The following is a 22,924-nucleotide window of genomic DNA, read 5'->3' as shown; positions in this document are numbered from 1 at the left end:
TTAGGTTTATTTTATGTAGGTTTATTTTATATAATATTAATAATTGATTAAAAATATATTATAAAAATTTATAAATCCTAAGAATGTTTAATTAATAGTACACCAAATTAAAACAACAATAGTACATAACATTGTAATAATAATAATAGTGTCAAAAATATATAATTGAAGGGTTTATCACATTAAAACAACAATAATATCCAACCGTAATAATACAAAGTCTAATTCATGGTATTTAAAATGAACTTATAGCTGTGATTGTGAATAATATAGGTATAATAGCGTCATTTTACAATGGAAATAATTTGCCAATTGGGAAAAGGAGAACTTGCAAATCTAACAAATAGTTTTCATTTTATTGGAAATAAAAATGAACCAAAACCCTGAACAACCTTCAGTTTTGGTATGGAATTGACTTTGATCTGAACAGGTACCCTTTCTCGAACTCACTTGGTATGGATACAAAGGACCTTCTCATAAAATCAACAAGTTTCTGTATGGAGGAAAACCATCGGTCAGTAAATACCATCAAACAAAAAGAATGAGAGAAACATTCACCAAATATGTCCCAACATGTTATAATCGATGGAAATCAACAGTTCCAATAAGTTCCAATAGATTAGTATCCTTTATGTTGGAAGCTTCTATGTTCCATTTCATGTAACAGCTGATGCATGTATACAATAAAATAAAATAAATATCATATATTTTTCTAGAATAGAAATAAAGGACAGAACTCAAAAGGTAGAAAAAGACTACCTTAGCATCTTCATAAGTTGACATGTAACCAATAGATACTCTAACCGCTCCAGTTGGTTTTCCATTTATTACATCATTGTCATCCCAGCTAACATGCCCAGCCTGAACTCAAAGCAAAGCTTATTTTATTTCTTTCCAGTAAATCAACAACATCCATATAACCCAACCACAAGGCATACCTCTACGTTAGAAAGAAGATCCGAGTTAGACAAGCCAAGATATTTTGCACAGGAACCAGGATTGCAAAAGCATCCTGTATACAACAAAACAGCGTTGGAAGGACAAAAGAATAACTGTCACTAAGCTGGTAACACAACTGCAGTCATTATTGTTTTAATCTTCCTCTAGATCAATAAAACCAGTTTTCCTAGAACATTATATAAGCAAGCTTCAAATAATTGATACAGTAGCAGAAAGCTAGAAAGTTGCCTCGTGATGTTTCAAAGCATTTTCTGGTTCTAAACAACATACAAAGGTGTTTGCACACTTTCTATTGCGAAAACTACTTTGTATGGTCTAGAATATTTAAGACCACATAAACGAAGGCACTTAGCAAGCAATCACTAAACTAGAACACAAATCACTATTTGTTTATATAGTTATGCTTGTTCTAATCTTCAAGATTTTCTCACGGTTTACCCGTAACTGAATTCCAGATAAGGATGCCAATTTTTCCAACTCCCGATATCCAAACCAAGAACCATCAGCTCTTTTCAGTTTAAATAAGACAATAGAGCCAGAGTCATGCATAGAAACCTATGAGAAGAGTTGCAAAACATTTAAAAAAGGTTAATAATTAAAAAAGTGCAAAGAATGGAAAGCATGATCAAAGCAACTTATAGTGTCAAGCTTCAAACATCTAAACAGATTAGACTAAAGAAATCATCAGCAAAAAAGAACTGTTATGGAATCCCACACAAAGTAAAATGCATTATTCAACTTGTAATGTTGAAATGCCTTACAGAATATGTATTTAAAAAAAAAAGAACAAATGAAAATTCCAATCTTTTTTCCGTTTTACCATTTCAAGACATCTGAAGCAGTCATAATTCATAACATGTTAGAATTCATTCTTATTTGGGGACATATAGCCTATCTATTGCTTTAAGTTATGTAACTAACCTTCAGAGCACAATTGCCATGAAGAGTGCAGACACTGCTCCATTTTCATGTCGCAAAGCTAAGAGCTTCTTCAAAAACATGGTAAGTGACATAGTATGCCTAGAACTGAACGGTGTAAGGGGAGGGGAAGCAGCAATATGTTAATAGGAGGCATTCCTACAAGTTACTTTAGCATGCTATGCAAAAACAAAACAATAATGTAACATAATGTCAACATAGAGGAAAACATGTGGCAAAGACAAATTTCTATATAACCCTATCTGACGGAAACATTATTCACAATTTGACTGATAACTTGATACTGATCAGAAAGCCAGAAGCACATTGTGTCATTGTCAATAGAAACTGAAAGCAAAGCAGAATTAAAATCCTGTATATCCTACAGGAAACAGTAATGCAAAATAAATATGGAAAAGCATAATCCATAAATATTTAGTCATAGGAGAAAACATGCGAACTCTATATTTGAAAATAATCTTAAGTTATTTGCAAGATGACAATTGAAAAAGTAATTAAAATTGAGTGTCATTGGTCAAAACAAAAACAAAGGGCATGAAATAGATTAGCATGCACGGAAACAGAAAACCCAATATAAATGAACAAACAGAATAATTAAGTCATGAAATAATTGAGGAAAAACATTCTATCATATGAACAATCACAATGATATAAGATATATAATAGAAAATAAACTTAAATTTGATAATACTAATAAAATCTTTGAACTTTTCAGTGTTATAGAAATAAAAATTTGCAAATCGGCACATTGCAGATGTAGTGAGGGTATTCAATATCTTAAACCCATGACAAATTGATGCTATGCTAAGGAGTGAAATGGTGCCATCCTCGAAATGCTCCTCAACTCCTTTTCGTCTTCTGACAAAGTCAATGTCAGCAATTGAAGCAGCAACGGTACCTGAAACACTTGTAGTTAACTAACAAAACAACTACTATATATGTAACCACCAATAAGACTTCTCTGAAATATGTCTTCTTCAATAACTTAGTTGCATCTGAAAGCAAAAGAAAAAAGAATATTAGAAAACTGTATTAAAAAAGATTTCATTTTCTTAAACTTTGGTTTACTTATCAGGATTTGTCTAAAGGCTATGTAAAGACAGGGAAATATAAATCAACCCATTGAGCAATGGAAAGAGAAAATCCAATTTATATATTTCTTTCACAATTCATGAAACGTTTCTATTTCCAGAAATTTCTAGCAATATCCAATTTGAAAATAAAACTACTATTTTCAGGGGCGATACATTGTCAGAAACAGTAAAATCAGCTCTGATTGGATGGCCAACAAATTCATAGTAATCTCAACTAGTCTAAATCTTTTGTGGCATAATGACTCATGCTATAGAAAAACAGAGAAAACAAAAGGTCCATGATTACAATCAAAGAAATAAAAGAATAAATCAATGATGCTTAATGGAAAAAAAGGATCCTTTAGGGAACATAGCAAAAATATCTGACAGCATCTATTTAACTATTGTGTACAAAAAGCCCCTTACACCACCAGCTAGGGGTGTATTTGGTTCGGTTCGGTTCGGTTCGGTTTTTTACCAAAAATTGAACCGAACCGAAATAAATGGTTTTTCAAAATTTAAACCGAAACCGAAAAAACCGAAACCGATTTTTTCGGTTCAGTTCAGTAATTCGGGTTTTCAAAAACCGAAAACAGTATTCCACATAATTGAAAAAATCATTGCCTGCTTTGATTTTCAAAGAAAAAACTATAAATTCAAAAAAAATTACCATACAGATACTGAAAACACATATATAATCCACATATATAAACCACATATATAATCCATACAAAAATTGCTATGGATGATCCACATTCCACATATATAATCCATACAAAAACTATAATCCACATATTGTTCACAGTTTGGTTCACACTACAAATTAAACAACCAAATCAAAGTGTAATTCAATTATCAAAGTTAAATAAAAAGTTACTTGAAACTATAATCATCCATGCAGATGCTGAAAACTTTTCAACCTTTAAGTTTAGCTTTTCAGTCAGCTCTCCATCACCCAGACCAGAATCTAAACCAACACATTAACAAATCAATAACAGTCCATATTTTATGTTAAAAGCAACATTATTTCACATTTTGATTAACCTTTTCCTCCTAATTAACAAATTACATATGAATTGAAATATATTTAAATTTAAAACTAATGTTTAATATATTATCAAAACAATATTTCAATATCACAAACAGAAACAGTATTTAAATATTATCATGTCATAAGCTGCAGTAACATTAAATCATAGAAATTTCAATCGGTTTGGTTTCAAATATTATCATGTCATAAGCTTTATAACATTAAATCATGGAAATTACCTTTGTAAGTGTCCATCTTCGATCAATCATCAATGGTCATCATTGTTTCATTTAACCTTAAATCTTCGAAACCTATTAAAAGTCAAAAAATATTTAGAAGTAAGAATATTTACAGAAATGAGTTAGAAAATATATTTACAAATGTTTACATAATTATTACTTACCACTCTCAATGTTCTCCATTTCTTCAATTTGTTCCTCTGTTTGGATTGCTATAGGTGATGCTCTTAGCCAATTTTGCGCACAAATGAGACACTCAACAATTTTTGGAGTTAAAGAACTCCGAAATGAGTCAAGAACACAACCTCCAGTGCTGAAAGCAGATTCTGATGCCACTGTAGTTACAAGAATTGCCAAAATATCTCGAGCCATTATAGAAATTATGGGATATCAAAAATGGGGAAAAACTTGTCCTGAGGCCAAGAAATCATCGAAAATCTTTTTCATTACCCTTGCACAGATAGCTTACTTGTAGCTCAACTTTTGGTCACACCAACAACCTATATGTAAAATCGACGGAAAAAATAAAAATGAGTGAGAAAGGTAGAGAGAGAAAGAGAGCGAGTGCTTTCGGTCGTTCATCCACCGGTGAGGAATGGACTGTTTTTGTTGACAATCTTAGTAAGAGAGTTAATAGAAGTGAGTTAAGAGAGATTTTCAACCATTATGGAACAATATTGAGGGTCTTTATTCCAAATTTTATGGTTAAACCAAATTATAAGTCATCCACGTTTGCTTTTGTGCAATTTGCGAAGGAGGAAGGTTGCAGAAGAGCAGTTCAGAATGTCAACGGAACGCTCATTGACGGGATGAGAGTCTCAGTGGGAGTTGCAAAGTACATGAGGGGTAGGAGAAGAGAAGCAAAGGTTCAAAGAAATCAGTTGGAAGGAATTAAGCTAGATAGAGAGGCTTTTGGTAGACAACAGGCTGAGCTGGAGAAGCCGAGAAGCTTGAGAGATGACAGATCGTATAAGGAGGTCGTGAATGTGGCTAACAGTAGGAGTTTGAATCCATAACGATTGGTGATTAGGGGAGGTCAGAAGAATGCAAATGGAATAAGAAATGTATGGGATATGCACATCCCATCAGATGATTTTTGCTGGGTGAAAAACTCCTTAACAGGGGTTATCAAAGATCCATTTCAGCCTGATATGGTGAAGAGAGCTTTGGCAAAGGAGGGGTTTCCAGGTTAAGATAGTAAGGTGGGGTTATGTCAGGAACGGCAGTATTATTACGTTCAATACAAATGAAGAGTTTTTAAAGGCATGGTTGAGTCTTCGTGAGAAACTCTATTGCTGGTTTGATTAGGTAGATCCATTGTTGAGTGAAGATGGAGTTCCTTTGGCTTATTGCTTGGTCGAACTGGTTGGTTTACCGCTTCTTAGTTGGAGTGTACCTTTTCTGGATAAGCTTGGCAGTAAGTGGGGAAAGGTTGTTAGCATCCTGGAGGAAACTAGAAATAGAGATGACTTCTCTTCGGCCAAAATGTTGTTGAGGGTTGCAAGCCCTTTTGACGTACAAGAATCTGTTATTGTAGGATCTTATGGCAGATCCTTTAAAGTTAAAATTAATGTGGGTTCCAGCTCTAAACCTATCTCTGAAGCTTATGGAGACGTAAGGCAGAATTTTTCATATGGCAGTTGCAATGGTGATGTTTCAAAGGGGGATGATGGTAGAAACACAGAGAAGGAAGAAGACAATAGAGAGAACTCAGCAGAAGGTTTTCAGTCAAAGGTTGACACGTGGCTTCAGAATAGTCAAGAAAGGAGGATGTCAAAAGGTGGGGAACTTTATCTGAAAAAGAAGACTGACACTCTGCCCAATAATAATGGGGTGTCAGACAAATTTGAATTTGAATTAAATCCTTGTGGGGATTATGCAGGCCTTGGGCTGCGAGAGGTTGTGGATCAGAGTCTTCCAACCCATTCGGATTCTAATTGGGAGTCTTATTCTCCTGTTACTAAAATTATCCCAGCAGGCCCTGCTGTAAAGTTGAAATGGAACAGGCCAGGAAATCAAAAAAAGGTTCAGACTCAGTCCGAATTACAAGGGCAACATACAGTTTCAGTAAGGGATGAAGTTCCAGTTAAAAATAGAGCTGTTTTAAAGAAGGTGAAAATGGCTAAGGATGTTAATCAAGTGGGCCTTAATGCGTGTAGCACTTCATTTTCTTGTGAGAGGGGAAGAAATTCAGTAATTCACAATGGGTGTGCAGAAATTAAGAAGAGTCAGAATCGTTGGAAACTGGGTTTTCCAGTTTCAGCTGGTTTATCAATTAAAAATATTGGTGGGAAGAGGAGCAGCAGTCGCTTTTCAAGAGTCTACAGAAGATCAAGAGGTAGAAGAATTTGGCTAAGCTCGAGGAAGGAGGATTCTAAAAGTGGCTGTCAGGTTTTTATGAATAAAGATCAAAATGCTCCTGAAGGTTTTATTCAACCGGTTTCTTCCGAAAACAGGGGATCTGAACAGGATGTTGATATCTCTTGTTCTGTTGTTAAGCAGAATACAACGTTGGTTCCATTATTTTGTAATAATCATTTTGAGGATCGATCATCAACCCAACTTTCTGCTTCACAGATTTGCAGGAATTTCAGGAGGGAAAAAAGAATTTTAACAAGGGAAGCTGTGAACCTGGTTAATATGTTAACTGTCTTTTCCCCTCGGTTTTCGAAATTGGTGGAGGAAGCCATGGCAACTTGGGAAGTCTGTCAGTTGCTAGGTATTTCCTTCAAGGAAGGGAAGAAGACGTTCATTGAAAAAATTATTAGTCTTTATAATGGCTTGGAGACTGTTAGGAATGATTGACTTCTCAGGGCTGGTTGATTTCTCGGGGTAGATCAAGGGAGGTTTTTTCTTTTTATATGATGATGTTAAAGTTATCTATTGTGACTTGGAATGTTAGAGGGTTGGGTAGAAAAGAGAAGCAAAGGGTTGTGCAGAGATTACTGTATCATCACTGCCCTCATTTTTTGTGGTTACAGGAAACTAAATTGGAGAAAATTCAAAAATCTATTTCTAGAAGGTGTGGTTTAAACAACTTGCAAGGGTGTATTGAGTCTCCTTCGGTTGGTGCTTCAGGGGATTTACTAAGTTGCTGGAATGACAATATTTTTGTGTTGGATAATCAATTTGTTTCCAGTAGATTTATAGCTATTTCTGGGAGGTTTCGTGCAAATAATTTCAGATGTAGGTTCATCAATGTATATTGGCCGTCTGTTGAGGAGGAGAAAGGAGGCTTCTTTGAAGAATTAGGCATGTTCATTGGAGGTTACAGTGATCCTATTTGTGTTGGAGGGGACCTAAATGTTTATCTTCATGAGGACGAGAAGATGGGTAGGGCCCAAAATAGGAATTCAGTAGAGATTTTCAGTCATTTTCTGCTGAACACAGTTTTAATTGATCTGCCATTGAGTGAGGGTCGATATACTTGGTGTAATAACCAAGATTCACCAACCTATGTTAGACTGGACAGATTTTTGGTGATAGCCAGTTCTTAGTCGAATTTCCAGATTTAACTCAATCTCTTTTGCCAAGGTCTGTGTCTGACCATAATGCAGTAATTATTGAAAATGGTGGGGATAATTGGGGAAAGAAACCTTTTAAACTTTTTAATTATCTGATGGATGAAGTCGGATTCGAGGATGTGGTCAGCTTATCAATTCGAGATTGTAAGAAAAACCATAGGAATGCTGGAATTTTCATCATACTGAAGAATACCAAAATGGCAATCAAAAATTGGGTAGGGAGGAGAGACAAGTTTCCAGGGGATTTGATTTCTGATCTTGAATCGAAAATTCAAAAGCTAGAGGTGGATATTTTTTTTTGATAAGAATAGGAGGCCTCATTAAAAACCTCCTCATAGTTGCCTCTTGAACAGAGGCAGCTGACGAAGGAGGAAAAGAGTACCCCATTATATTAATAACCCAACTAACATAAGATTACATAAAACAAAATACCACCAGAAAAAAAACACCAAAGTAAAAGACTACTAAAACCTATCAACCAATCCCCTCGGCTAATTTGTCAGCCTCCCAATTACAAGACCTAGGAATCTGCCTAACCAAAATATCTCTAACAGAAACTAAAGCACCAATCTCCCCAACTAGAGACGAAAAGAACGACGGGGCAGCATCAATCCTCGAAATCCAGTCCACTGCTTTTTTGCAATCAGTCTCTAAAATTAATCTTCCCTTCAGTTGGGGATATTCATCAGGGTCTAATTGATTACAGTTCTGAGATAGCACTTCAGTTGAAGAAATCAAGAGCAGAACTGTGGAGACTGTATAAGATAGAGGAGCAGATTTGGTTCCAGAACTCAAGATCGAAGTGGGTAGAAGATGGCGACAAAAACACAAGATATTTTCATACATGTGCTTCAGTTAGGAGGAAAAGAAATGCATTGAATGCTATTCTTGTCAATGGCAATTTTGTTCATGACCCGAATGTTATTAAAGCAACAGTTAGAGATCATTTTTTCAAGGCTTTCAATGATCAGTTTACTCTTCAAGTGGAAGACATTGAGCTGGATTTTTCTAGTATTACACTCGAACAGAGTTTGAGATTAGAGAAAGAATTTACCGAGGAGGAAATTTGGGAGTCTATTGAGTCTTGTAATGGGAATAAAGCTCCTGGGCCAGACGGTCTAAATATGGGATTTTTTAAAAGATTCTGGAATATGCTTAAGGGAGATGTTATGAAATTTTTCAATAATTTCTATTTGGGAAAAGAGTGGGAACACGATATTAATCATACATTTATTACTCTTATCCTTAAGGTTTCTAATAGTGGCGATCTTGATGACTTTAGACCTATTAGCTTAGTTGGTGGATTATATAAGATCCTCTCCAAGTGTCTTTCGAGGAGGTTGAGGAGCTGTATTTCAGATTTAATCAGTCCCACACAATTTGCTTTTATTCCAGGCCGTCAAATATTAGATTGCTCGTTAATTGCCAATGAAGGAATTGATTTTTTGAGGAAAAATGGACTCAAAGGTTGTGTTTTCAAAGCTGATTTCAAGAAAGCTTATGATTCGGTGGATTGAAGTATTCTGTTTTTAGTTATGGAGAAAATGGGTTTTGGTTCAAGGTGGAGAGGCTGGATCAAAAAATGTGTTTCGACAGCTTCAGTATCTGTTCTGGTTAATGGAGTCCCTATTGAGGAAATTCCTATGGCAAAGGGTCTTAGGCAGGGATGTCCTTTATCCCCTCTGCTATTTAATTTGATTGGTGAACTCCTTAATTTACTGATTTTAAAGGTTGTTTCACAGGGGCTGTTTTCTGGATTGGTTATTGGGAGGGGAGAGGGGTCTTTTAATCTTTCTCACTTACAGTTTGCGGATGATCTCATTATCTTTAGTGGTGCTTTGAAAATGTAAAAAGGGTGCTTCGTGTATTCCAAGTTATTTCGGGTTTACAGCTCAATTTGAGGAAATGCAAGCTTTTTGGTGTGAATTTGAATGATGAGGAGGTGAATGAGTGGGCTAATAATATTGGTTGTTCTGTTGGAAGCTTTCCTTCTGAATATCTAGGGCTTCCTTTGGGGGCTTCTAGGAATTCTGCTGCTATCTGGAATCCGGTAATCAGTAATTTTTCCAAAAAATTAACAGGATGGAAGGCTGCCTCTTTTTCTTTAGCAGGGAGACTGGTCTTGCTTAAGTCGGTACTATGTTCGCTTCCTATTTATTATTTATCTCTTTTTAAGATACCAGCTTCGGTTCTTAAAACCATGAATTCACTGATGTCAAATTTCCTATGGGGAGGGGGTGTTGAAAAAAGTAAGATCCATTGGGTTAGCTGGCCGAATGTATGTAGACCAAGGATGGAGGGGAGTTTGGGTGTGCTGAATCTAAATTTGATGAATAGAGCACTTCTAGAAAAATGGACTTGGAGGTTTGCAAATGAAAGGGGGTCTGTCTGGAGGGATCTTATTTGTTCTAAATATAATTTGGACCCTTCTTTGTTATTGTTTGATAGTAAGACTCCAAACAGAGTATCTTGGATTTGGAGATCAGTGGTTAATAACCACTTTAAAGATGACCCTATCGGCTCAAAGTTAAGAAGTTTGTATTCTTTTTTAGTTGGAGATGGTAAATTTATTCGATTCTGGCAGGACATTTGGGCTTTGGATTATCCACTTCTATTAATTTTCCCTAGATTGTTTTCTATTTCGGTTAACAAAACAGGCAAATTATTTGAGTTTGGGGAGTATAGCTCTTTCGGCTGGATTTGGGATGTGCAGTTTCACAGGAATTTAAATGACTGGGAGATAGAGCAGTGGGCTAATTTGATGACTATCATCTCGGCTTTTGCTCTAAATTTGGATAATTCGGATGGGATGATTTGGAAAGGGTCTGGGGATGGGGTGTTCACTATGAAATCTGCTGTCAATCTATGCTCATCAAGTTCTTTATGTTCGGATGAGGCCTACTTCTGGAGTAAGATTGTTTGGAGGGGTCAGCTGCCACCAAAAGTTGAGTCCTTTTTGTGGCAGGTTGTTCTAGGGAGGTTGGTTGTTAAAACAAAACTGGTGAAAAGAGGAATAGAAAGAATTCAGAATCTGTTATGCCCTCTTTGCATGATGCAGGAAGTCTCCTTCACATTTGTTTTTCTCGTGTTCGATGGTGTGGGCTGTTTGGAATAAATTTCTTAACTTCTGGAAGATTCAAACTGTTTTTCATTATAATGCTAAAAGTTTTCTCTTGAATTGGGATGCGTTGAAGACTAATTCTCTGATTTGGTCTCTCATTCCAGGGGTAGTTATTTGGACTACTTGGAAATTGAGGAACTCAATTGTTTTTGAATGAGGGAAGTTGGATGAGGTTGAATTCTTCTTCTTAGCAAGGTTTAGGCTTGCTTCATGGTTCCTAGCGAAGAATAAAGGGGTGCATATTCTTAAAGACTCTCTCATTTCAGACCCCTCCTTAGGGGACGTTTGTTCCACCTATTCTAATATGATTGTGTCTACTATTCCGTGGCATCCTCCTCCTATGGGTTTTGTGAAAATTAATGTTGATGCAGCTACGACTAAGGATTGGAAGAAGAGTGGTTTAGGAGGAGTTTTAAAAGATTCCTCTGGAACTACATTAGGGTCTTTCAAGGAGCCTGCAGGTCCGGGGCCTCCAACATTTATGGAGTTAAAAGCTATTCAAAAGGGGCTAATGTTCTACGCTGATTTTCGAGCGAGGATCAAAGACAGGTTGATTATTGAAAGTGACAGCAAGATGGCAGTGGACTGGGTTAAGGGGGCTGAATTATGTCCTCATGTTTATGCTTATTTGGTTACAGACATTGTTTACTGGCTTAATATGTTCGATGGTGTGGTTAGATGGGTAAGCAGGACATCTAACTTAGAGATTGATGCCTTAGCTAAAGAAGGAATTGGTTGATTAAATGTTGATGTTTATGGGTCACAAGGTTGCCTTGTGTTGACCTGTCTGTTTACTTTACTTTTAGGGTTGTATCTTGTATATTATTGTTTCATTCAATAATATCCTAAGGCACTCTTTTCCTCTTTCGCTGATTAAGGAGCTTATCAACAAGCACCTTCAATCAAGAATGAGGTTTTTAATGAGGCCTGAAATTCTTATAAAAAAAAGAAATTATGGGATAGGTCTGACTTTTGTTCTTCCACCAATCAAGCATATCAAATTTCTTAACATCAGGTTCTACTTTGTCCTCCAAATAATTTTCAAGTTCAGATTTTCCTTCACTAAACACACTTTCAGCCCTCTTCCTTTTGTACTTGGTCTTGGAATAAGCATACAAATCAAGCAGCTCATCATTTTCAACCCTAGAGACATTAGATTGAGAAGCAACACTTGGTTCCTCTTGGGATTTACCAATTAACAAACTATAATGATCAAACAACTCACTTAAAGTTTGTTTTACAATTTCACTCAACTGCTCAGATTTCTCAGCATCGTAAACTTCATCAATCACAAAGATTACATAATCCATCTTATGTCTAGGATCTAAAATCATAGAAATGAATAAGAGTTGATTAAGATTTTTCACATTCCCCCAATACTTGTGATATTTTTCCCTCATATTTGAAGCCATAAGTTTTATGCTTGAGTTTGGATCATTTAGCTTATCATTAATTCTCATTCCAATGCCAAACACAACATGAAAATAATAATTGCTAGTAACATATGAAGAACCGGACAGCTTCAATGTAGCATCATAAAATGCTCTTAAAAATGGCAATAAAGCACGAGCATGCTCCCAATCTAAGTCAGTAGGTAGACCCGTCATTTTTGAACTTGAAAGCTCATCTCTATACTTAAAATCCTGCTCTCCCAACCTGTCAAAAGCTTTTTCGAATTTCACAGCAGCATCTAACATTAAAAATGTAAAATTCCATCCAGTTTCAACATCCAAGCAAACTAAACCCTTGCTCTCAATTTTTTCTTGCTCAACACACAACTTAAACCTTTGCATCCTAGCTGGTGATGACCTAACATATCTAACAGCCGAACGAATTCTAAAAATCGAGTCATCCAAATCTTTCAAACCTTCTCTGACAATTAGATTTAATATGTGTGCACAACACCTCATGTGAATGTAATCACTCCCTAAAATGCTATGTTTCCAATTGTTTAGCCTTTTTTTTATATACTTGATCGCAACATCATTGGAGCTAGCATTATCTACTGTGATTGTGAGCACCTTATCTATTCCCCACTCAAGCAAGTGTTTTTCAATGCATTTCCCTATCACATCACCCGAATGACTAGGAATGGGTGTAAAATTTAAGATTCGTTTATGTAATTTCCATTCATCATCAACAAAATGAATAGTGAGACACAAGTAACTAAGGTTTTGCCTAGAAGTCTATATGTCAGTAGTGAGAGAAACCCTTTGATTGAAGCTCTTAAAATACTTAAAAAGTTTATCTTTTTCTTCCAAGTAAATTTCCATGCAATCCTTTGTTATAGTGAACCTAGACGGAACTTGGAATCTAGGCTGCATCATATTGCAAAAATCTCGAAATCCCTCATGCTCAACAACTCTAAAAGGCAATTCATCCATGATAATCATCCTAGCACAATATTTTCTACATTGTGTTTGGTCAAATTTCCAAATAACTGAACCCGAACTTTGCTGCTCATCCTCCTCTGATTTAAAACACAAATTCTGTTGTTTTGCGTCTACCTTGTTAAATGGGTACTTAGGACAACGTTTCATATGATTATGCATGACACTAGTTCCACTTTTAGCTGGACATTTAAAGGTTTTTCCACAATAATTACAGCTACATTGTGGAATATCTCTAACTACACAAGGTAATTTTGTAAAATGTTCCCAAACTACAGAACTTGTGGTACCTAACCTGCCTCTTGGTTTTTTTAAAGGCTGCTGAAGATTCGATGGGATGCTTGAAGAAGCTGCAGCTGATTGATCAGTTTTGACAACATCATTTGAATTATTTGGAGTATCACAAGGATTTTCAGCATCGGCACAAAACATAGGAGTAGCACTAGATGATGAAGATTTCATTTTCTGAAGGAAAAAAAAAACATTTTACAATGACACGAAAAGATTGAAGAAAGTGAAAGTTGAAGCAAAAAGAGAAAGTTGAATCAAAACATGAATTATGTTCATCGCACAGAAATCATCATCATGCTAAACTCAATCAAAGCAACACAAACCATTAACCTCACTACATATTAAGCATGAAGAAGCATAACTCGAATAACTTAAAATACACACCAATGATCGGATTAACAAGATAAACAAAAGAGTATTAGAAAAAATGATTCTATGGTTATACTCTAGAAGTTGTAAAAATGAATATTTACATATACAAATGGTTGGCCTATGAATTTGAGGTGATGTTATCATAAATCAATTAGAATTTTACCTATAAGTCATGTAATGACATTGAAAAACACGGAATGAATGAATTAGCATAGGTTGGTTCAAAGATTAGTCGCAATCACGTGTAAAGAAAAACAGGGAAGCACGAAAAGGCATCTTTCAAACCTTCCAAATCTAATCTAATTTAATCCTAATGGAGGTTATCTTAAACATAACTATCATTTATCTTCTCGCGTTACATCAACGCTTTTGCTTTAGGTAACAACCCAAAAATTCCTACCATGTTGGATGTTTTATATTAATATATAAGCATAATTAGACATAGAGATATGTTTATCAGATATAATATTTTAATTGAATTCATCCAAGTAATTTTAAATATTATTATTTTAAAATTTTTAAAATACTCACAACACTCGAAGGAAACACCAAATGTACATCTTCACAACCAGTTTGTGCATTTTCAATATGTGAAAATGTTTTGCCAGATAATTGTACATCTTTTCAGTAATTGTTTTGTGATTTTTCTCTCCCCAAAGCTCCCATGACAAAGAAAAAGCCTGAGATGCCACCGGCACCAACTACAATAGCTGATATGAACAATTTGTTTCATATGAATCCATGGTATGCTCATTCATTAAGATTTCCATTATTACAAAGGGACACTTAAGTTATATTTCACTGCTCATTCATTAAGATTTCCTTATACGTTCCTGACTCTCACAATCATAAGAATCTTGTACATTATTTGAAGAACTACGTGGACATGATTGCAGCAAAATACCCTTTCTGGAATAGAACACAGACCCACACGCAAATATATTTCATCAAAACAGGATCAACAGAACACAGACCTACACGCAAATAAATATATTTCATGAAACAAAATAGCAATCAACAATGAAACATTGAAACCCACAAAAAACCCCCAAAATTAACATACCAAAATATTTTTAATATTATTTACCTTATGAAATCACGTTCAAGATGCTAAGATGAAGGGAAAGAGATGAAGCTATGTCGAATCGTTACAGTTGAAGACTGGAAGCTCTGTCGAATCGTTGTAGAAATGAAAATGGTGGATACTGGAGAATGGAGAGTGGAGAGTCGAACGGCTGAGTAAGGGCTGGAGAGTGGAGAAAAACAAAATATTGTTATTTAGATTTAGGTTTTCTTTATTTTGTTTAATTGGGCTTACCGCTTATGGGTACGGGTAACTGGGTAAGTGCCTAAGTGGGTAACCGGACCAATTTGTTTATTCGGGTTAATATGGAACAAATGGGTTCCATATGGAAAACCCGAACCGAACCGAATTATATGATTTTGATATTTAAACCAACCCGAAAACCGAACCGTATAAGGTTAAACCGAACCGAACTGTTTTACTCGGTTCGTGTCAGTTTTTCAGTTTTCTCGGTTTCGTTGCTCAGCCCTACCACCAGCGGGGTATAACTTCAGAAACCAGTAATCTACAGACTCTGCCACTTACCATTTCGAATAATGAGAGCACCAAATCCAGTTGGATAGCCAAACAACTTCAGCATGACAATGCAACGGCAAAACAACATTATGTTGTTAGATTAATTTATTCTGATTTTCTACAATTTAAGGATAAACAAAGAGTTAATACCCACTAAAAGGTTCTGAATGGTCTCATACATTTACCTTATAAAATGTGATGACAACAAAATCTGCAGGATACAGTGACAAATCTGGAGGCTGTGTTGCACAGCCCTTTGCAGCATCAATTAAGACCATCCAACTTCCCCTGATCATACACATTTCTGATTACCAAATCTATGCTATGAAAGAAGCAATGCTTAAAAACTAATGTTTAGAAATTTCCATAGAAAATGCACATTTAAAACAGCGAAACATGAGCGCATTTAAAAATAAAGACATCAAAGAAGTATGAAAACTATATAGTTTGAATAAGGAGAGCCTTCCAGATTTATTTTCTGCATTTTGCTTAACAATATTCACCAAATAAAGGCTAAATCTCACTTCAGAGAAATTGCACTCAGAGGGGAAGACAAACAAATTGTAATCATAACCTGCAACAATAAAAAATGATATGAAGCTAAAAGGGCAGCAAGGACAAGGACACCAAATGCTTTCATTCTTCTTAAATTAATATTTTGAGAGAAAAAAAACTTATTACAGCTATTTTGAAAGCAACATTTTCATTTTCTTAAAAGGAGGTCAAGGAAGATGAAAAGAGAGATACCTGAGAAGACGACCGCACGCCTCGTCGGTGAGAAGGAGGCCACTAGATCGATCGATTTTCCGGTGTGGAGCGAGGGATGGGAGAACAAAGCTTCTTCTCGTTGAGGAGCAAAGGACAGGAGAAAGATGGAAAACAACTTACCCTTTTCCAAACGGTAAGTGATTTTACCGTGTTTTCCTCTCCCTTTTCCATTGACCGTAAAACAAAATACGTTGACCTTGGTGTTTTACGGGAACCAAACACAGGAAAACGGGGAAAATGTTTTCCCCCAACCAAACGGACCCTAAGTAGTCAAACATTTGACATTTGACACATATTTACATACACAATCCTCCAAGGATTCTTCAAATAAACAAACATATTAGCCTTGAGCAAATAACCTATTCAAGTTCTAGTAACATAAATTTCTACACCAAATAATCCTACCATGCATCATCTCAACTTTGCTCCAGGATATCAGCTATTTGATTCAGAACACTGCTGCTATTATAGTTACTTACAGGCCAAGTTAATTAAATACTTCACCAATTGTGTCTTCAACCATGATTATCCATGCTATCGTTCCACCTAATTATGCTTTTAATCTTAAAGTTATGATCCTTAATAACAATACTCATCCCTCCATTCCCAACTATAACTGGTGCTGTAAATCCAACCCCAAACTGTGTTGCTGCTCCAACTCTTCATTTCGTGTCCAATATATATCCAAAGAAAGACTGTCTATATACATGATAAAACCAGGAAAAAATGACAATGTAAGACATGCCCGAATCTAGGCCATGTACGCCTTAATGTTATAAGGAATACTTTCTTTTAAAAATGGAATTCAAGTAGACAGATTTTGAAGGGTGTAGTTTTGTCAGCGAAGTCAAAAAGGTAGACCATACGTTTCATTTTCCTCAAGTGATAATAACAATCACAATGTTTCCATAGAATGTTGATACATACGATCATCAATGGAGTTACATTCTACATTTTTTTTTTTTTGAATTTTGGAGTTCTCTAAGAACATAAAACTGGTGGAAACTATCTTACAAACTGCCGGTAAAACAAAAAGATTTCGAGACAAGCATTATTGTGCCAATTTTTCAGCTGTTTGTATCAGTCTTGGATCCCTTATCATGTGCGAATTCAACAAAAATCAGCCTCCCACGGACAATCTTGTGCAAAAGAACACAAACGTGTAAGAAAAGATGCATTCGAACATGCATTCCGCAACATGTTTCGATAACAAGAAAAATGCACTCAATTTAAAGGAAACTAACATAGTGAACAAAGCATTGATCAGATTGATTCAGTTTCACTAAACCTCAAATTTACCTAAGAATCAGATGGCAAATCAGAATTGACATTGGGGGGAAAAGCACAGACAATTAGCTCAAACTCCAAAAAGGAGAATTCCCAGATAGTAATAGATGAAAAAAGATAAAGAAATAAGGTGAAAATTAGAGGATTACCCTGCCATTCATGGCTTTCAATGCCTTGTGAGCTTCTGTCTCGGTTTCAAATGTAACAAAACCAAACCCTTTAGGCCTTTGAGTTTTGGGGTCTCTGATGAGTCTAGCTACACTCTCACAAGAAGACCCAATACATGAATTTATCAAACACTATGATATTCGGAGAAAATAATTGTAAAATTGAGTAAAGAAGATTCAGTACCTTCTTTAACTACACCAAACGGGGAAAACAAAGTCTTAAGCTCTTGATGGTTTGTAAAAAATGACAATTCTGCGACCAAGTTTATAAATTAATTAATTAATTAAGAAAAAAACACATAAATCGACAGAGAAAAAGTGAGGAAGACAAAGGTATATGGTGAGTAACTGCTAACAAATAGCTTAGTCCCCAATCTCTTAGCCATATGAGAGAGAAAGAACCCTAAAGTAGGCACTTAATATTACTTATTTATCATTGCTGCAGCAAACGACGTCGTTCGTCGCTCCCATATGCCCATTGATTTTGAATTTTTACGACTTAATATAAAAAAAAAAAAAAAAAAAAAAGTGCGATGGGTAAAACAAGCGAAAAAGAGATCATGCGAATATCTAATCAACGACAATTTGGTCAAAGAACAATCGAAAATATTAATTTTTTTAATATTTTTGGTTAACTAAAATTTAAAATGTTATATTTTTTAGTATTTCGTAATCTAAAATATTAATTTTTTAACATTTTCGGTTAAAATTAAAAATGTTAACCGAAAATATTTGAAAATGTTAAAAAATTAACATTTTAGATTGTGAAAATGTTAAAATATTAACATTTTATGTTACACTCAGTTGAAAATATTAAAATAAAAATTTAACATTTTCAATTACGTCTTTCCTTAACTTTAAATTAGACTGTTATACGACAGAACTACCCGCAACAAGGGTGGTAGGTAATTTAAAGCAATATGCAGTAACATTAATTCCTTAAGCATCTATAAATGGATCATGTCGTAGTCTTATGGATTTTGAAACTTTGTAATCCCAAACCTCTCAACTTCTTCAAATCCTCTCGGATTTAGATCAACAATGGCCCAAGATGTCCTTGTACCTTTAGTAGCAGTAAGGCCAACGACACCTAGTCCAAAAACTGCAACGACAAGGATGATGGTCTATCAATAAGTGGTCGGTGACAAGTGAGTGATCATTTGGAGACGATTGCGACAATCAAAGATGACCGGTAACAATAATGAGTGTTTGAAATTAGATACTTGAAAAGTTTGGGGTTTGTTTTAAATTTTAGAGATTTTTTTGATTATTTTGAAATGTAATAATATTTTAAAAAATTAAAATATAATTTCAAAAATTATAAAAACAATGTGTTAATTAAAAGTATAACGATAAAACGTTATACATTTACTTTTAATAGAAAAAAAAATTAGATACGTAAAGTTAACTTTAAATATAGTTTGAATACTTATTTTTACATTAAGCCAGTTTTTATCGATGAAATGTGATTATCTACTTGTGCTGAACCATTGGCTACTTGGGCTAACGCCAGACAATTTTAATATTTCTATTTAGCATAATTTGTTTAAATATAATTATTGCACGTTAATCAAACAATTAATTTAGAAAAATATATAAAATTTATTAAGTGATCTCATATATAAAGAGAATTTTATTTTTTTAGAGATCTAAATTCAAATAATTATATTTGTGAATTATCAATTGATTAAGAAAATTATAAATAATATACACATATTATGTAAATACAACTACTTAAATCTAAAAAAATCTTTTCATTAATCTAGGGCGAAGAAACATTCGCAATAAACACCCAGCTTCTTTCTTTAGAAAAATGTCACAGAAAGCGCATGCCTTTAGTGGCGTTTTCTATAGAAAGCGTCGCTGCTAAACTTCTTGGTATGCGCGTGTGGCATTGTAATTGTGATAATAGTGTCCATTTGATTTTATCGAAAAGGCTTATATTCTTTAGTTAAAAAAAAAAGTTAGATTCGATGACTGACGAGCAAGGCAACTAATTGGCATTGATTCTTTTTCGTAATTAAAATTAATTAAAAAGAGAAAGGGGTTCTCTCTTTTTCCTTGTTGATTTCTTATTGTGTGAAATCCACAAGGCATCTTCCCAGTCACAGCAACATAGACCAACACCCCAAGGCTTTATCTCAAACAAAATTAATAAATCAAAAGCAGATTTTAACGATCAAAATGGAGAAGAAAAAAGGTGAAAACTTGACCAAGAATTTTACTTTCATCCACGACTATCACTGTTTATTCTCATTTCTAAACAAGTGCACTAATCTTTGTCAAAAGATATCTCTCTGCTTCCATTTTTTCTCCTTTCAAATTTGCATGTGTGATAATAAAATCCAGCTTCCCGGAATCTCTCATGGCACTCAAACAAAGAAGGCGGGAATTCGTTGAACGGATATGATATATATAAGGAGAAGGAGTAGAAGCAACGTATCACCTGTCAAAGTCATCCATAACTTTCCAACAAAGTGGAAACCAGTGGAAACAACTCCAAAGTCAAGTAAAGATTGTCATCATCAGAACTTGAAATTTTTCTTCTTTTGATCTGATTCAGTAAAAGGAGGGTTTCTCAAGGCTAGTTTTTGAATGGGCTACATGGGAGATTATAGTATGTGTATTTGTTTCCCAAAAAAATTCGGGGTCACTGAGGTAGGACCTCCGGCTGATGTGAAGGATGTTTTCATGGCGTACGCCGCCGGAGGAGGTTCCTGCTTGATGGTGGAGCAGCTGAGGCGGTTCTTAGTGGAGGTTCAAGGTGATGTTGAAGCTTCAATGGAAGATGCCGAGAGGGTTGTGCAGGAAGTGCTTAGAAGGAGGCGTAACAGTGGAAAGTTTACAAAGTTTGGTTTAAGTCTTGAAGATTTTCACTTCTACTTATACTCCGTGGATCTCAATCCTCCTCTCCTCAATCAGGTATAAACCCTTTTTCTGCTTATTTCCTTGTGTTTTGTTTGGTTGCCTGGAAAAAGCTGGACATCAGGTGTTTGTTTGGAAAGAAAATCTAATGTTTTGACATAGAACAAATACCATTCAGGTTCATCAAGACATGACAGCTCCACTCTCCCACTACTTCATATACACCGGTCACAATTCATATTTGACTGGAAATCAAATCAGCAGCGATTGCAGCGATGTTCCAATCATAAAGGCTCTAAAGAGAGGTTTAAGAGTAGTGGAACTTGATATATGGCCAAATTCTACGAAGGATGATGTTCTTGTTCTTCATGGATGGTAAGCATTTTACAGTTCGAAAACAGAACTTTGTCAATTAATTTCAGGTTTATTGAAATGTGTATTTGTGAAATGTAGGACTCTGACTACTCCAGTAGAGCTGATTAAATGTTTGAGATTCATTAAAGAGCATGCTTTTTCTGCATCTCCATACCCGGTGATCATTGCTTTTGAAGATCACCTTACCCAAGATCTTCAGGCTAAAGTTGCTCAGGTCTATCATCGTTTTCTCTTTAGAATTCTAAAACCCATAAATCTTTCCAGGAAAATTATACATTTTTTCTAATGAATGCTTCTTATATATGTGTAGATGGTGATGCAAACATTTGGGAACATGTTGTTTTATCCTGAATCTGATTGTGTGAAAGAATTCCCTTCCCCAGAAGAACTGAAACATCGAATTGTCATATCGACTAAACCTCCGAAGGAATACCTTGAAGATAAGAGCTTATCAAACAATAGAAGTAACTCTCAGAAAGACAAAGATTCCGATGAGGATACATGGGGGAGAATGTCACCAGACCTCACATATGACGATGATAAGGTCAGCCGAAAAAAGGCTTCATATACTTTTTCATATTTCTGCATAGATTTCTCATTTTGAAACCTTTTTGCCCTGATCTATTTGCAGAGTGACTGATACAAGTGAACAAAGTCAATGTGATGGCGACAACGAAGCCTGTGATTGGCTATTGCAGCCGTCCGGAGCACCCGCTTACAAGAGTCTAATCTCCATTCCAGCTGGAAAGCCTAAGGGGAAGCTGAGGGAAAAGCTAAAAGTTGAGAATGATAGAGTTATACGCCTAAGTTTGGGTGAACTAAAGTTCGAAAAGGCTATCGCCTACCATGGAAAGGAAGTTGTAAGGTAAACAGCAATTGTGATAACTTCAATGTTATATTGTTGAGTGATATGTTTCTAATCTAATCCCGGAATTCAATGGTGTTTTTAGGTTCACTCAAAGGAACATTTTGAGGGTATATCCCAAGGCTACTCGAGTTAACTCATCAAACTACAATCCCTTAATTGGTTGGATGCATGGAGTTCAAATGGTTGCATTAAACATGCAGGTCCGATTTCATGTTCCCCATTTTTCAAAATAATCTGATCTTGTTAGCAACATTTCTTAACTATGTTTCCATGGCTTGACTGCAGGGATATGGAAAGCCTCTATGGTTGATGCATGGGATGTTTAGATCCAACGGAGGGTGTGGGTATGTGAAAAAGCCAGACTTTTTGATGAATGTGGGTCCAAATGATCAGGTTTTTGATGCTAAAGCAAAGCTGCCAGTGAAGAAAATCTTAAAAGTGAGAACCAATGGAGTTCTATAAGAACTAAATAATGAAACCTCACCCCATTGATGTCATCTGTATTTCTCTAATATGCCTTCCCATGTTACTCATCAGGTAAAAGTATACATGGGAGATGGATGGCATTTACATTTCAAACAAAGGCACCTCAATCTTTGGTCTCCACCAGAATTCTACACTAGGGTAAGCTTTACTTTCTTTTACTACAATCAATCATCCGATAACAAGAATTTTCCGACTAATTCCAGTCTTGAAACAGATCGGTATGGCAGGAGTTCCGGCAGATAAGATAATGAAGAAAACAAAGAAAAGAAAGGGCAATGGGACCACTGTGTGGGATGAAGAGTTCACATTCCAATTGACAGTACCGGAAATAGCTTTACTTCGAGTTGAAGTTCATGAATACAATGTGTCCGACAAAGATTATTTCGCCGGCCAATCGTGTTTGCAGGTGTCCGAATTAAGACCAGGATTCAGAACTGTGCCTCTGTTTAGCAGCAAAGGAGAGCAGTACACTTCACTTAGGCTTCTACTACGCTTTGAGTTTGTCGAAGTAGATATTTAGCCTTTACATAATAAAATACCTCCCAAAATTGGTAATATATGTTCGTGCA

General features: G+C 35.4%; 3 protein-coding genes across 3 annotated transcripts; 1 reads left to right on the top strand and 2 right to left on the bottom strand.

Annotated features, from left to right (window-relative positions):
• Window positions 1-266: 266 nt before the first annotated feature.
• On the bottom strand, window positions 267-16,830 carry LOC120210732 (molybdenum cofactor sulfurase-like). The gene is made up of 11 exons (XM_039209433.1): window positions 16,812-16,830; window positions 16,002-16,113; window positions 15,725-15,827; window positions 15,549-15,594; window positions 2,861-2,894; window positions 2,647-2,802; window positions 1,893-1,986; window positions 1,400-1,515; window positions 939-1,017; window positions 760-861; window positions 267-493 (listed from the first exon to the last, which is right to left on the bottom strand). Exons 1-11 carry the CDS (start codon window positions 16,828-16,830, stop codon window positions 395-397), a joined length of 960 nt encoding a protein of 319 aa, XP_039065364.1. The 3' UTR covers window positions 267-394.
• On the top strand, window positions 12,109-22,921 carry LOC120212178 (phosphoinositide phospholipase C 5-like). Its single transcript, XM_039210584.1, has 11 exons — window positions 12,109-12,120; window positions 18,993-18,998; window positions 20,291-20,683; window positions 20,805-21,001; window positions 21,080-21,215; window positions 21,312-21,549; window positions 21,635-21,866; window positions 21,952-22,069; window positions 22,155-22,307; window positions 22,407-22,493; window positions 22,570-22,921. Exons 3-11 carry the CDS (start codon window positions 20,357-20,359, stop codon window positions 22,873-22,875), a joined length of 1,794 nt encoding a protein of 597 aa, XP_039066515.1. The 5' UTR covers window positions 12,109-12,120; window positions 18,993-18,998; window positions 20,291-20,356; the 3' UTR covers window positions 22,876-22,921.
• On the bottom strand, window positions 17,212-18,159 carry LOC120212170 (cold-inducible RNA-binding protein-like). Its single transcript, XM_039210579.1, has 4 exons — window positions 18,111-18,159; window positions 17,946-18,014; window positions 17,744-17,850; window positions 17,212-17,446 (listed from the first exon to the last, which is right to left on the bottom strand). Exons 1-4 carry the CDS (start codon window positions 18,145-18,147, stop codon window positions 17,375-17,377), a joined length of 285 nt encoding a protein of 94 aa, XP_039066510.1. The 5' UTR covers window positions 18,148-18,159; the 3' UTR covers window positions 17,212-17,374.
• Window positions 22,922-22,924: the final 3 nt, after the last annotated feature.

The sequence above is a fragment of the Hibiscus syriacus genome, unplaced genomic scaffold (genome assembly GCF_006381635.1).
Source record: "Hibiscus syriacus cultivar Baekdansim isolate YM2019G1 unplaced genomic scaffold, ASM638163v2 tig00000715_pilon, whole genome shotgun sequence".
NCBI lineage: Eukaryota > Viridiplantae > Streptophyta > Magnoliopsida > Malvales > Malvaceae > Hibiscus > Hibiscus syriacus.
This window is presented reverse-complemented; position numbering and strand designations above follow the sequence as displayed.

Excerpts from the sequence above, each read along its gene's own strand:
- LOC120210732 (XM_039209433.1), bottom strand. Across the intron at positions 2,895-15,548 it reads TGCTCTCATTATTCGAAATG|ATGCAACTAAGTTATTGAAG; the intron begins GTAAGTGGCAGA and ends TTTTGCTTTCAG. Across the intron at positions 2,803-2,860 it reads TTGAAGAAGACATATTTCAG|TTCAGGTACCGTTGCTGCTT; the intron begins AGAAGTCTTATT and ends AACTACAAGTGT.
- LOC120212178 (XM_039210584.1), top strand. The coding sequence starts at position 20,357 with ATGGGCTACATGGGAGATTATAGTATGTGTATTTGTTTCCCAAAAAAA. Across the intron at positions 21,550-21,634 it reads ATATGACGATGATAAGGTCA|TGACTGATACAAGTGAACAA; the intron begins GCCGAAAAAAGG and ends CTATTTGCAGAG. Across the intron at positions 21,867-21,951 it reads CATGGAAAGGAAGTTGTAAG|GTTCACTCAAAGGAACATTT; the intron begins GTAAACAGCAAT and ends TGGTGTTTTTAG.
- LOC120212170 (XM_039210579.1), bottom strand. The coding sequence starts at position 18,147 with ATGGCTAAGAGATTGGGGACTAAGCTATTTGTTAGCA. Across the intron at positions 17,851-17,945 it reads GTTTGGTGTAGTTAAAGAAG|CTAGACTCATCAGAGACCCC; the intron begins GTACTGAATCTT and ends GTGAGAGTGTAG. Across the intron at positions 17,447-17,743 it reads TGAAAGCCATGAATGGCAGG|ATTGTCCGTGGGAGGCTGAT; the intron begins GTAATCCTCTAA and ends CTTTTGCACAAG.